Source organism: Phyllostomus hastatus, unplaced genomic scaffold (genome assembly GCF_019186645.2).
Source record: "Phyllostomus hastatus isolate PE091 unplaced genomic scaffold, TTU_PhHast_1.1 phas_contig_1048, whole genome shotgun sequence".
NCBI classification, from domain to species: Eukaryota; Metazoa; Chordata; class Mammalia; order Chiroptera; family Phyllostomidae; genus Phyllostomus; species Phyllostomus hastatus.
In genome coordinates, this window is record NW_025333513.1 from 2,537,923 (window position 1) to 2,552,213 (window position 14,291).

Here is a 14,291-nt window from a genome sequence, read left to right on the forward strand (position 1 = left end):
GTAGCTGAGCATGAAGTTTTTTTTCATTAGGGAGAGACCCTTAAATTCCCAGAAAGGGCAGGGGTGGAGAAATTTTAGTAATCCCTCACTTTAAATTTCTCCCCTTCCCCATTATCTTCAATCTGAAGTGATTCATTGGTAGTCAGACCAATGTTTGCAAAGGGGGGTCCGGAATCCCAGTGATCACCTCTTTGTTTCAACCTGAAGAGCCAGTTCTGGAATCAACAAACTTGCACACTCCCTAGACAGGCTTGGGGTCAGGCAGGGCCTAGGGACCGCTGATGACTGCTCTAGTCAGTGTTAAACCAAACCAAGAAACCGAGTCCATTCCCTCACGTGTGGAAGGTGCTCCAACATAATTTGGAACACATGCCAGAGGCCTTTCAACACAGGCTCTGCCCAAGGTGCTGTGTTAAGGGCGAATGAGGGTCAGGGCCTTCTCAGCTCAAAATCTGTAAGTGGAAACCCTCTTAGGTCCCGGTGAGAGTGCCTGCTGCCTTCTGCTTAGGAGACCCTATGTGTTTTTCTGCTCAGAACTTGGCTGTTTTTACCCCAAGACCCTAAAACTGGAGTTTGGGTAGGGAAGAGGGCACTTTTCAAAACAGGTTCAAAGCTTGAGGTAGTTAGACATCGAGGTCAGACAACCCAGTGGTTCTCCGATTAGAAAGCAGCCCAATCCTTGAAAAAGCTTTACTTAGTGACAATTTTTAAAAACTGCAGTAGTTTTCTACTAGAGTAACAGTTGTTGCTAAGAGCGAGATACTCAACAGGGTCTGGCAAGTACCGGCAAGCGGTTAAGGCCCAGGTGCAGAGTTTGCGGGTGTCGCGCCCCCCTCGTCCCCACGCTGTGCACACGGCCCAGAATCCCGCCCCGGCGGGAAGCGAAAGCGAAAGCGGTGTCGGCGGCGCGGGGACGCCCTCGCTGGGGAGAGTCCTGGGCGGACGGAAGGGGAAAGGAGCCGAGGCAGAGGGAGCGGGTGTCGGAGCTCAGTCCTCAGCACTTCACGGAAGACCTCCGGAGCTGCAGTCCTCCAGCGGCCGCCAGTGAGTTCGTGCGGATGGGAACTTGGAGTGCTACCGGGACGCATCCCAACCCGCCAGCACCCCGCGTTCATTGCCCCTTGTACCCCTGGAACCTAGTGGTGGGTCGGGGGAGGGTGTAAGGGGCGGGCAGGGACCGCCAGACTTTTCCGAACTCCGCGCGGGCAGGTGGCGGAAGTGTGGGGCGGGGCGGTGGAGGCCTCGGAAGCCCGGGCTCTCCAGCTCCCATGGAAGGGCAGCGCGCCATCTGTCGGGAGAGGGATGTACTGATGAGCACGGGCTACTCAGGGGAACTTTGGGGCTAGGATCAGCTAAAGTGAGAAGCCGATTCGGCGGAGTGGGAGTGGGGAGCATAGGGACAAGGACCGTTCCACCTCTATAATTTCTCACCTTCCCTCCCGTAGTCACACCATGCGGCTCCCTGACCTGAGACCCTGGGCCTCCCTGCTACTGACGGACGCGGCTTTACTCTGGCTGCTTCGGGGGACTCTGGGGGCTCTGCTACCCCGAGGGCTTCCAGGCCTGTGGCTGGAGGGGACCCTGCGACTTGGAGGGCTGTGGTGCCTGCTGAAGCTGGGGGGTCTGCTGGGATTCGTTGGGACGCTGCTGCCCCCGCTCTGCCTTGGGACTCCCCTGTACCTCTCCCTGAGGGCCCTGATTCCCGGGGCCTTGAATGCCCCCCCAGTCAGAGTGGCTTCAGCTCCCTGGAGCTGGCTGCTGGTCGGGTGCGGGGCTGCAGCGCTAAGCTGGGCGGTGTGGGCCGTGCTGAGCCCTCCAGGAGCTCCGGAGAGGGAGCAGGGCCAGGAAAACAGCAAAGCCTTGATGTGGCGGTTGCTGAGGCTCTCCAGGCCAGACCTGCCGTTCCTCGCCGCTGCCTTCTTCTTCCTTGTGGTTGCCGTGTTGGGTGAGTCAGGAGAAGTCTTTGGGAATTGGAGGTGGGAAAGGAGCTTGGCATCAGCACATTCGTTTCTCATCCTGCCTGGTCTTTCAGGTGAGACATTAATCCCTTACTATGCTGGTCGAGTGATTGACATCCTGGGAGGTGATTTTGACCCTGAAGCCTTCGTCAGCGCCATCTTTTTCATGTGTCTCTTCTCCGTTGGGAGGTAGGTGATGGGCGATTGGATTATTTGCAAAGACCCAAATCTTTACAGGGTCACGCACACTCCTAATTCTGTTTTCAGATACTTTTGTGCACAAAGCACAAAATATTTAAAACTAAAACACGCATGTATTTATTTATTCACCATTCTATTTCATGTATTCACTCTTTCACGTCATTCTCCATTTTTGCCCACCATCTTTAAAGTTTACGTTACTTTACTATAGTACAAATACAGTGAATGTGGTACAAAAGGTGTTCATGTATCAAATGAAATGTTTCTCAGTGGCTTCTTAACATTTTTATCTCCATGAAATTCCAGTTCTCCTTTGTTTTCTACCTCCCACCTTAAGTTTGTTTCTATCTTCTTAGGGCCGGCGAGTTTCTTCCTTTGACCCTCCCCCCCTACTCATCTTGTGACTCTTTGAATTCGATCCCTGATGCATCTTTTCTTTTTCACTTCACTTGCTTTTCCCTTTCTTTTTAGACAGGAATCTGCTGTCAGCTAGCTAACTAAGTAAGGCTTAGACTAGGATGAAGTGAGTGAGGCACCTAGGATGCAAAGTTCAAGGAGTTGCCCACTCTCAGGGTCCTGCCAGTACCTCCCTCTCTTCCCCCTAGAACCTGATAGCTCTCCTTTTAGGGTCATTTTTCATTCAGAGTATCACAGAAACCAATTCTTCATTATGTCATCATTTCATTCTTGCTACTTTTTGCTGAAACCAATTACTCAAAAGTTTGTTTTAAAATTAAACTTAAAAAAATAGGTCCTCAATTCTCTTTGTTTCTCTGTAGCATTTGGCGCTAGAATAATCTCTTATTGATCTCTTTCCCAAGTTAGCTTTTCTGAACTCCCTTTCTACTTCCCAACCTACTCTCCCTACTCAGGTGAACCTTTTTCTTCTGGACCCTTAAATATGGACTTTTCTCATGACTCAGTTCTTTATCTTTAAGAACATTTTTCCTATTGAGCTCAGTTCATTTCTGTAGGAGACTCCAAGGTCCATATTTCCCTGCCCAGCTCCAGTCTTGTAATCCATCTGCTGCCTTGAGAGTCCCATTGGACAACCCACTCTCATGTCACGCTCCACATACCCAGAGCTCCAAATCCATCACACTCCCTCCTGGTCTTCTTGGAAGTGGTTTCCTCTCCTTATTCCCCTTTGTGAGACCATCAGTATCCTACACTACAAGCATCAGCCTCACCGATGCCTTTCTCATGGTTAAAACTAGCCCTGTCATTTTCTGTTTTCGAAATGTTTCTCCTGGGCTCCTTTCTCTTCATTCTTTTAAAAACAATTTAAAGAAGATTTTATTTACTTATTTTTAGAGAGAGGGGAAGGGACGAGAAAGAGAGGGAGAGAAACAACAATGCGTGGTTGCCTCTTGTGCTCTCCCCACCGGGGACCTGGCCCAGCAGCCCAGGAATGTGCCCTGACTGGGAATTGACTGTGACCTTCTGGTTCTCAGGCTGGTACTCAATCCACTGAGCCGTACCAGCCAGGGCCATTCTTTTCTTTTTCATTGTATTTATTGTTGTTCAGCTACAGTTGTCCACCTTTTTCTCTATTGCTCACCCCTACCCGGTCCCCGCCCCACTCCCACAGTCAATTCCCACCCCCCACACCCCCTTGTCCATATCCATGAGTCCCCTCTTCCTGTTCCTTTGCTTGCCACTTCTCCTTCTTTGTCCCATTATTCCCCTTCCTCCTTCCCTCTGGTCACTGTCAGTTTGTTCTTAATTTCACTGTCTCTTATTCTGTTTTGCTCATTTGCTTGTTTTGTTGATTAGGTTCCACTTATAGGTGGGATCATATGGTATTTGCCTTTTACCACTTGGCTTATTTCATTTAGCATAGTGCTCTTCAGGTCCATCCATGCTGTCACAAAGGGTAGGAGCTCCTCCTTTCTTACTGCTGCATAGCTTTCCATTGTGTCAATGTACTATAGTTTTTTTGATCCACTTATTTACTGATGGGCCCTTAGCCTGTTTCCAGCACTTGGCTATTGTAAATAATGCTGCTATGAACATTGGGGTGCATTGATTCTTTTGAATTGGTGATTCAGGATTCTTAGGGTATAGTCCCAGCAGTGGGATCATTGGATCGAGAGGCAGTTGCATCTTTAGTTTTTTGAGGAAATTCCATACTGTTTTTCACAGTGGCTGCACCAGTCTAAATTCCCACCAACAGTGTATTAGGGTTCCCTTTTCTCTACAGCCTCACCAGCACTTGTTTGTTGATTTATTAATGATGGCCATTTTGACCAGTGTGAAGAGGTATCTCATGGTGGTTTTAATTTGCATCTCTGTAATGGTCAGTGATGCTAAGCATCTTTTCATATGTCTCTGGACCCTCTGTATGTCCTCCTTAGAGAAGTGTCTGTTCAGGTGCTTTGCCCATTTTTTTAATTGGATTGTTTGATTTCTTGGTGTGGGGTTGTGTGAGTTCTTTATACATTTTGGAGATCAAACCCTTGTCCAAGGTATCATCGGCAAATATGTTTTCCCATACAGTGGGTTCCCTTTCCATTTTGTTGATGCTTTCTTAAGCCGTGCAGAAGCTTTTTAGTTTAATGTATTCTCATTTGTTTAGTCCTTCCTTCCCTTGCCCTAGGGGATGTACTGGTGAAAATATTGCTTTGTGGGATATCTGAAATTTTCTTGCCTATGTTCTCCTGTAGGACTTTTATGGTGTCATGACTTATACTTAAGTCTTTTATCCATTTTGAATTTATTTTGTTGTATGGTATAAGTTGTTAGTTTAGTTTCATTTTTTGCATGTACTTGTCCAAATCTCTTAACATCATTTATTGAAGAGGCTCTTTTTACTTCATTTTATGTTCCTGCCCCCTTTGTTAAATATTAAGTGACCGTATTGACATGGCTTTATTTCTAGTCTCTCTATTCTGTTCCATTGGTCTATGTGTCTGTTCTTATGCCACTACCAGACTATTTTGATTACAGTGTCCTTGTAATATAGTTTGATATCAGGTATTGTGTTCTCTCCTACTTTTTTGTTCTTTCTGAGAATTGCTGAGGCTATTCAGAGTCATTTATAGTTGCATATACATTTTTGAAATATTTGTTCTATATCTATGATGCATGTCATTAGTATTTTGATAGAGATTGCATTGAATTTATAGATTGCTTTGGGTAGTATGGAAATTTTAATGATGTTAATTCTTTCAGTCCATGAATATGTTATATGCTTCCATTTATTTATGTCTTCCTTAATTTCTTTCTTCAGTGTTGTGTAGTTTTCTGAGTATAGGCCTTTTACCTCCTTGGTTAAGTTCATTCCTAAGTGTTTTATTTTTCTTGTTGCTATGGTAAATGGAATTTTTTCCCCTAATATCTGTTTCTGATGTTTCAGTGTTGGTGTACAAAAATGCCTTCAGTTTTTGAATTTTGACTTTGTATTCCATCGTTTTGCCAAATTCATTTATTAAGTCAAGTAGTTTTTTTTGGTGGAGTCTATAGGGTTTTCTATGTACACTATCATGACATCTGCAAACAGTGACAGCTTTACTTCCTGCTTTCCAAATTGGATGCCTTTCATTTCTTTTTCTTGTCTGATTACTGTGGCTAGAACTTCCAATACTACATTGAGTAGAAGTGGTGAAAGCATACACTCTTGTCTTGTGCCTGACTTATGGGGAAAACTTTTAAATTTTGACTCTTGAGTATGATATTGGTTATAGGTTTCTGATATATGGCCTTTATTATGTTGAGGAATGCTCTCTCTGTTCCCACTTTGTTGAGTGTTTTTGTCATAAATGGGTGCTGTACCTTTTCAAATATTTTTTCAGCATCTGTTGATATGATGTGTGGTTTTTGTCTTTTGTATTGTTTATGTGGTTAGTACATTTATTGATTTGTGAATATCGTACCATCCTTGCATCCCTGGGATGAATCCCACTAATCATGGTGTATGATTTTTTTAATGTATTGCTGGATTTGGTTTGCTAATATTTGTCGAGGATTCTATCATCTATTTTCTTCAGTGATTTTGGCCTGTAGTTTTCTTCCTTTGTTGTGTCCTCTCTCTTCATTCTCATTGTGATCACCAAAGTCCATACTATCATTTTATCTCTTCACAGCCTTCTAAACATAGTAACTAGATTTGTATAAGAAACCCATATTTTATAAAATATCTGCTTCCATGTTTTCACACTTTTCCTTCACATTTTATTGTAAAAATCTGGTTGGTCTAAGAGGAGTTGTCCAGCTCCAGGGACTGTAGTAATGGGGAACAGCGATGGAGGGATAGCTGGGGGAGGCCTTGTCAGCCACAGCCTGTTTCTATTTACAATGTCTTTTCACTTCTATTGTATTTTTCCCTTGTGTCTAGCACAGAGTGAACTCCATAAGTACCGGTGAATTTATATGGGTTAGGGGTTAGGATTTTGTTCTCATGTTCATCATGCCCTTTTTTCTTCCTTTGTTTATTTCTGCCCCTCTTGCCACCCTCTCTCTGCTGTTTCTCGCCTTCTTCTCATGGTATACTTCTCCCAACTTTGCATTTATTTTCATTCTGTGCTTTCCCTTCTGTTTCCCTCACTTATTCCCTCCCTCTCTGTTCTATGTCCCCTTCATTCTCCTGTCCCCTCCCTACTCTGCAGCTCACTATCTGCAGGTTGCCGAGGAGGCTGCTTCGTCCTCACCATGTCCAGAGTCAACTTGCGGATCCGAGAGCAGCTTTTCTCCTCCCTTCTGCGCCAGGACCTCGGTTTTTTCCAGGAGACCAAGACAGGTGGGACCTGGAGTCCAGGTGTGGGGTTCCCCTGCACCCACACACAGCCTGTCCCTTCACCTGCACCTGTCTCTCTGCAAGTGAGGGAGGCTGCTCAGAGGAGGGGGCCGTGTCAAAGGGGAAGGTCTGAAGGGAATTTCTGAGGGTTTAATTGCACAGGGCTTCCCTGTCTGCTATGTCTTGCCTAGGGGAGTTGAATTCACGACTGAACTCCGATACCAAACTGATGAGCTCCTGGCTTCCTCTTAATGCCAATGTGCTCCTGCGAAGCCTGGTGAAAGTGGTGGGACTGTACGGCTTCATGTTCAAACTTTCGCCTCGACTCACCCTCCTGTCTCTGCTTGATGTGCCTCTCACGATAGCGGCTGAAAAGGTGTACAATGTCCGTCATCAGGTATATATGGCTGTTAGGGAGCCCCCAGAAAAGAATTGGTCCTGGATATCTTCTCTTCTCAGCCCTTAGAGCAGCAGTTCTGACAGGCTTCAGAAGGTCCATGACCCCTGGGGCTGTATGCAAGTGTGTGTGTGTGTTTGAGAGAGAGGAAAGGAAGGAGGGAAGACACGTTTTTCCGGGGAGAGGATAATTGTCATCAGATTCTCAAATGAGTTTGTACATACCTTCCCCACAAAAGCTTAAAAATGCCTCTTAGAGGGGTTTTAGGTAGAGTTTTCCCCTTTATAATCAGCAGGAGTGAAGAGAAAGTAGAACATGAAGGGCTTGAATTTGAATGTTAACTCCACCTTCTCTCTCTTTTTTAAAAAATTTGAGGTAAAATAGGCATAATGTAAAATTTACCATTGTAAACTATTTTTAAATGTGCCATTTCAGTGGCATTAAATACACTCACATTGTTGCCCAGTCACCATCCATTTGCAGAACTCTGTTCATCTTCCCACAAGGAAACTCGGTGCCCATTAAACAATCACTCCCCATTCCCTGTGGGCCAGCCCCGGGCAGCCACCACTCTACTTTCTGTCTCTATGAATTTGATGACTTAGGTATCTTATAAATGGGTTCATACATCTTTGTCTTTTTGTGACTGACATTTTACTTAGCATAATGTCTTTGAGGTTCATCTATGCGGTCGCATGTGTTAGAGTTTTTTTTCTTTTTTTAAGGCTGAATAATATTCCATAGATGCAGACAGAACGTTTTGTTTACCCAGCCATCTGTTGATGTGCACTTGGGTTGCTCCCACCTTTTGGCTGTTGTGAATAATATTACTATGACCATAAACACACAAATACCTGTTGGCATCCCTGCTTTCAATTCTTTTGGGCACATACCCAGAAGTAGGATCGCTGGATTGCATGGTAACTTTATTTTTAATGTTTGGAGAGCCGCTGTGCAGTTTTCCATGGCAGCTGCACCATTTTATGTCCCCACCAGCAATGCACAGGGTTTGGTTCAATTTTTCCACATTCTTCTCCGACACTTACCTTCTGTGTTTTTTTTTATTACATTTCTTGTACTTATTTGTTTTTAACTGGAAGTTTGTACCTTTTGACCACCATCATTCAATTTTCCTGTTGTCCACACTTGCCTTTGGTAACCATGAGTCTGATCTCTTTTTCTTTCAATTTGTTGAAATTTTTTTTTAGATTCCACTAATAAATGAGCTCACATAGTTTATGTCTTTATTTGACTTATCTCACTGAGCATAATGCCATCAAGGTCCATGTTGTTGCAATGTTGTTGCAAAAGGCAGGATTTCCATTTTTAATGGCCTAATAATGTATATGTCACTTACAATAACTATCCTAATGATTGTGAGGTGATACCTCATTGTGGTTTTGATTCCCATTTCCCTAGTGATGAGTGATGCTGAGCATCTTTTCAAATGCTTATTGGCTACTTTTGTATCTTTTTGGGAGAAATGTCTATTCAGGCCTGTTGTTCATTTTTAAATTGGGTTGTTTTTCAGTTGTTGAGTTGTAGGAGTTCTTTATATATCTTGTGTATTATCCCCTTATCAGCTATAAGCAAATGTTTTCCTGTTCCGTGGATTTCCTTTTCACTCTGTTGATAGAGTCCTTTGATGCACAGTTTTTAATTTTGATGAAGTCTAATTTATTTCTTTTTATTTTGTTACCTGTGCTTTTAGTGTCATATTCAAGAAACATTTGCCAAATCGAGTGTCATGAAGCTTTCCTTGTGTTTTCCTCTAAGAGTTTTATAGTTTTAGTTTTCAGGTCTAGGTCTTTGGTCTGTTTTAAGTTACATCTCCACCCTCTGTTAATCAACTGTGGCTCCTTGGGGGACTGCTCTGTTCATTCAGACACGGGTGGTGTGAATTAGCTTTAATGAAGGTAAAAAAAATAGTGTGCGTCTCCTACATTAACTAGCATTGAGAGCCCAGTGAGAGTTCCCTCCCTCCTTCACTCTCCTTATTCCTTCCAAAAATAAATGTAAGGAAGAGGGAAAGAAGACAGTTTGCTCTTCTTAGGTAAGTTGGGGAGCATCCAGGGTCTGGAATGGGACGTAAGGTTTGCTGCCTTCTGCCGAGTGAACCCGGTACATCTTCTGTCCCGCTTTTCCAGGAGGTGCTTCTGAAGATCCAGGACGCGGTGGCGAAGGCAGGGCAGGTGGTGCGGGAGGCAGTTGGAGGGCTGCAGACCGTGCGCAGTTTTGGGGCTGAGAAGCAGGAATTGTGTCGCTATGAGGAGGCCCTTGAAAGATGCCGGCAACTGTGGTGGCGACGAGACCTGGAACGAGCCCTTTACCTGCTCTTACGGAGGGTGAGAGGGCTGAGTGGCTGGGGGTGGGGGCAGGGGAGGGCCCAGGAAGAGGGCAGGGTCAGGAAGCGGGGAAAGCCTGGGAAACCTCCATCGAGTCCCAGGTTTCTGCTGCTCAGCGTTGTGAGAGCAGGGAGGGAAGGAATTGGGAGGAATCTTTCTCAGTCCCTCCTTTCTTGTCCTTTCCAGATGCTGCACTTGGGGACGCAAGTGCTGATGCTGCGCTATGGGCTGCAGCAGATCCTGGCCGGGCACCTCACCCAGGGCGGCCTGCTCTCCTTTCTGCTCTTCCAGGAGCACGGAGCTGGTTTTGTGCGGGTGAGTTGGGAACCCGCGCATGCTCTCTTTGTCCCTGTTTTTCTCTCTGGCCCCTGGGCCTTGGGCTTTATTGATTTCATTAAAAAATATAAAACAAATCCCAGCTGGTGTGGATCAGTGGGTAGGGCAGCCTCTCTTAAACCAAAATGTTACTGGTTTGTTCCTAGTCAGGGCACATGTGTGGGATGCAGGCCAGGTCCCATCCCCTGTTGTCGGCGGGGGGCTTGCAGGAGGCAGCCTGTGGGCAGCTTGATGATGTTTCTCTCACACTCGGATGTTTCTTTTCCTCTTTCTCTCTCCTTTCCCCTCTCTCTAAAAACAAGGAAATAAAATCTTTAAAAAATGCAAAACGCCAGCTCACTGTGTTGTGAAGAGTTTAAAACATGCAAAAAAGAAAAAAAAGAGACAAACTATAATGAACCTGCATGTACCTGCTTTGAAAATTACCAATTCATAGCCAATCTGGTTTCATTTGTATCCTCACCCTCTTCTCTCCCACCCATATTATTTTGAAGAAAATGCAAGGTATAATTCCACCTGTAAATATTGTATTTAAAAAAATGTAAGCATTAAAAATATAACCACGAAGCGATTATCACACCTGAAAAGTTAACAAGTTTCTAAAATTCATCAAATATAGTCAGGGTCAAATTTCCATTTGTCTCATACATGCAATACGTGTATGTACTGCATTTATCTCTCTCTTGTGTGTATCTGGTGGCATCAGCCATGGTGCCCAATGAACTTACTAAGATCCATGAACTTAGTAAGGCTGCAAAAATGGCTGCACCCTACCAACCCTCATCTACTGCTTGGTTATCCAGTCATGCAGTTGGACTAGGAAAGGCAGAATGAGCATTCAGCTGTTCCTCTATATTTACCAGGTTTCAAACTAGTTACATTTGTTAAATATCTCTTGTGTGTGGAGAACTGTGGGAGGCACCTGCCTTTAAGGACTTCCCCATCTCCTCAGGCAGGCTGGGCCTGTGCACAAGGAGCACAGAACAGTGACTGAGAAGGTCGGGGTAGAAGTCACGCTGTGGGGGAGGGTGTAGACAGCTCATCTTTCACAATGCAGTTGGGATGGGGTGTCAGGGAGTTGGTGCTGCTTTTAAATGTCATCCAAATTGCACATGTGAGAGAGGGGAGTCTTTCTGGATGAGGGGAAGTGTGGCTGGGGTGAGGTGTGGCTGACGCGTGTGAGCAGTGGGGAAGTTGGTTTCTGGTGGAGCTACACTGGGTTAGTCGACCCTCCACTCTGTTTTCCAGACCCTGGTGCACATGTGTGGGGACATGCTGAGCAACGTGGGGGCTGCCGAGAAGGTTTTCCGCTACTTGGACCGGCAGCCAAATGTGCCTCCACCGGGGACTCTGGAACCTCCCACTGTGCAGGGGCTGGTGGAATTCCAGGATGTTTCCTTCGCCTATCCCAACCGCCCTGACCAGCCTGTGCTCAAGGTGCCCGGAAGAGGCCAGGGGAGGAAACGGAAGTTCTCACTCCCTGCTGCTTAAGTGTGACCAGGCATCAGATCCTGTAGATCAGTTGCTTCTGAGAAGCTGATGTTACCTCTGATAGGAAGAGAAGGGGAGGGGGCCTGAGGGAGGAGAGGCAGTCCCCTTACTCTTTCCTGGCTTTTCTAGGGGCTGACGTTCACCCTGCGTCCTGGTGAGGTGACGGCACTGGTGGGGCCTAATGGGTCTGGGAAGAGCACAGTGGCCGCCCTGCTGCAGAACCTGTACCAGCCCACTGAGGGGAAGCTGCTGCTGGATGGGAAGCCCCTGCCCCAATATGAACACCACTACCTGCACCGACAGGTGAGTGGTGAGGAACAGGGATAGGAGAGAGGAGGGAAGAAGCAAGTGCAGAGAACATGGGAGATCCATGGGGGGAAACTCAGAGTCCATTCTGGAGGAGGTAGAGGAAGAGGTAGGGGAGACAAGGAGGATCTTGCTGAGGGAGTTCACATACCGTCCCCTGCACAGGTGGCCTTGGTTGGGCAGGAGCCTGTGCTGTTCTCGGGTTCTGTGAGGGACAACATTGCTTATGGGCTGAAGGGCTGCAGTGATGAGCAGGTGATGGCAGCTGCCCGGGCAGCCCAAGCAGATGAGTTCATTAACAAGATGGAGCATGGGCTACATACAGGTACCTCCGTCAAAGCAGAAACGAGCTTATTCCTGGGCGAGGGTTGTGTCCCTGTAACTCCATGTGTGCTGTTCCCTCACCCTTTCCTTGGCTCCCACTGCCTCCCTCTCCTACACCAGGAGCTCTACAGGGGCCACCAGCAGGTGCAACCCCATTCCTACCTTACCCAGGGCCATCCTATTTGTGCCAGTGGAAATACTGTCTGCCCTTGTCCCTGCTTGTGTGGAGGGTGTCATCATGGTTACTTGTGTCTGAGAAAGGGTGTTTGCCTGTTCCCTCAGATGTAGGGGAGAAGGGGAACCTGCTGGCTGTGGGACAGAAACAGCGTCTGGCCATTGCCCGGGCCCTTGTGCGGGACCCACGTGTCCTCATCCTGGACGAAGCCACCAGTGCCCTGGACGTCCAGTGTGAGCGGGCTGTGAGTACTGACCGGGGCAGGGGACAGCGGGGTATGGCCCGTGACATTTGAAGAACTAGCCTCTGCAGAGCCAGGCAGCGGGGCACAAGTGGCCACTGGCGGAAAGAGTATCTGTGCCTTTTTGGTGGTGGGAAGTGGAATGGAGAAAGTGGTGCTGTGGGGACAGTCCCAGGTGGGCATCCCTGGCTTTAGCATCCGCCAGCAGCCACCGTGCAGTGGCAGAAGGGCAGTGCAGCCCTTCATCTTCCCCTCTCTCCTACCTTCTCTTGTTTCACACCTTCTGAACCCTAAACAAGAAGATGGGCCAGTGCGGGTGTGGTGTCCATCCTGTTCTCTCTTCCTGAGGTGTTATAGCCCTCCCCCTTCCCTCTTCAGCTGCAGGACTGGCAATCCCGCGGGGACCGGACGGTGCTGGTGATTGCGCATAGGCTGCAGACCGTCCAGAGTGCCAACCAGGTCCTGGTGCTCAGGCAGGGACAGCTGCTGGAGCGCGCCCAGCTCATGGCGGGACAGGACCTCTATTCCCGCCTGGCGCAGCAGCAGCTGGAGGACTGAGGCCCTGGACACTGGCCCTTCTCCTGGCCATTTTCCTGATCTAGCAGCTCCACTTTGAGCCTCCCTGGGGCTGTGCCTCTGGGTAGTCGGTTGTTCTGTGATGGAGATTGGGACCACGTGTGCCTTTGTCCACAGGGAGAGGGGGTTGCTGTCTGTGTCCAAGGACCTTACTTCCTTGGTGAACAGAGCTGTGCCTGGTGCTGAGTAGTGCACTGTGCGTAATAAATGTACTTTAAAACACTTTTGCTTATTACCCGTATTTTTCTGACTATAAGATGCATCTTCCCCCCCTAATTTGGGAGGAAAGGGGGTGCAACTTATAATCTGAATGTAGCTTACCTGGCTTGCTGTGAAATATTATGTTATTTATGTTATTAAATGTTTTACCACAATTTTTGCTTCAAAGTTTTTTTTTTTTCCTATTTTCCTCCTCTAAAACCTAGGTGTGTCTTATGGTCTGAAAAACATGGTATATAAATAGCACACATTCATATAGAGAAGTAAATTTAACCTTTGTTTCACTTCCCAGAGATATCATGGTTACTGTTTTGCTGGCTATCCTATTAGTCTTTTATCTGTTCTCTGAGTACATGTGAGCCAGTTTGACATGAATATTGATGAGGTTGCCTTTCTGTACCCTTCCCCATTCCCGCCAGTGTCTGATACTTGGGAGCTAGGGTGTAGAAGGGCAAAATATAGTTTCATAATTAAGTGTTAATAGAAATTGGTAATAGGCCCTGGCCGGGTATCTCCATTGGTTAGAGAGTCGTACTGATTTGCCAAAGTTTTGGGTTTGATCCTATCCTGGTCAGGGCACATACAAGAATTAACCAACAAATGCATAAATAAGTGGAACAACAAATTGATGTTTCTCTCTATCTCTCTCCCTCTCCCTCTTCCTAAAAAAAAACCACAAAAAACAAATAAAATTTAAAAAGTGATAATAGCTCCTGTTTATAGAGTTTAACTTGAGTGAGAACTGTGCTAAGCATTTTTAGTGTATTACCATTTTGTGTCCTTATTCTTAATCCTATGAAGTTATTATTATCCCCATTATGTAGATGAGGAAGCTGAGTCTCAAAGAGATTAAATAACTTCCCCAAGCTTACACAGTGGTAGAACTGGAGTTTGAATCCAGGCCTGACCTCAGAGTCCACACTAGGCCACCTATCATAATAAACTTTATATCTACTATCTGGCACAGGGTTCAATGCATAGTAGACA

At 46.4% G+C, this 14,291-nt stretch overlaps 1 protein-coding gene across 1 annotated transcript; it reads left to right on the forward strand.

Annotated features, from left to right (window-relative positions):
* The first annotated feature begins 879 nt into the window (after nucleotides 1-879).
* On the forward strand, nucleotides 880-13,307 carry TAP2 (transporter 2, ATP binding cassette subfamily B member). The gene is made up of 12 exons (XM_045835537.1): nucleotides 880-1,044; nucleotides 1,446-1,945; nucleotides 2,033-2,147; nucleotides 6,767-6,897; nucleotides 7,086-7,291; nucleotides 9,439-9,636; nucleotides 9,823-9,951; nucleotides 11,221-11,409; nucleotides 11,593-11,766; nucleotides 11,935-12,094; nucleotides 12,376-12,512; nucleotides 12,888-13,307. Exons 2-12 carry the CDS (start codon nucleotides 1,453-1,455, stop codon nucleotides 13,065-13,067), a joined length of 2,112 nt encoding a protein of 703 aa, XP_045691493.1. The 5' UTR covers nucleotides 880-1,044; nucleotides 1,446-1,452; the 3' UTR covers nucleotides 13,068-13,307.
* The last annotated feature ends 984 nt before the right edge of the window (nucleotides 13,308-14,291 follow it).

Bases quoted from the DNA above. Each gene is read 5' to 3' on its own strand.
- TAP2 (XM_045835537.1), top strand. From the start codon at position 1,453: ATGCGGCTCCCTGACCTGAGACCCTGGGCCTCCCTGCTACTGACGGAC. The intron at 1,946-2,032 runs GTGAGTCAGGAG...CTGGTCTTTCAG, and splicing joins CCTTGTGGTTGCCGTGTTGG to GTGAGACATTAATCCCTTAC. The intron at 12,513-12,887 runs GTGAGTACTGAC...TTCCCTCTTCAG, and splicing joins ACGTCCAGTGTGAGCGGGCT to CTGCAGGACTGGCAATCCCG.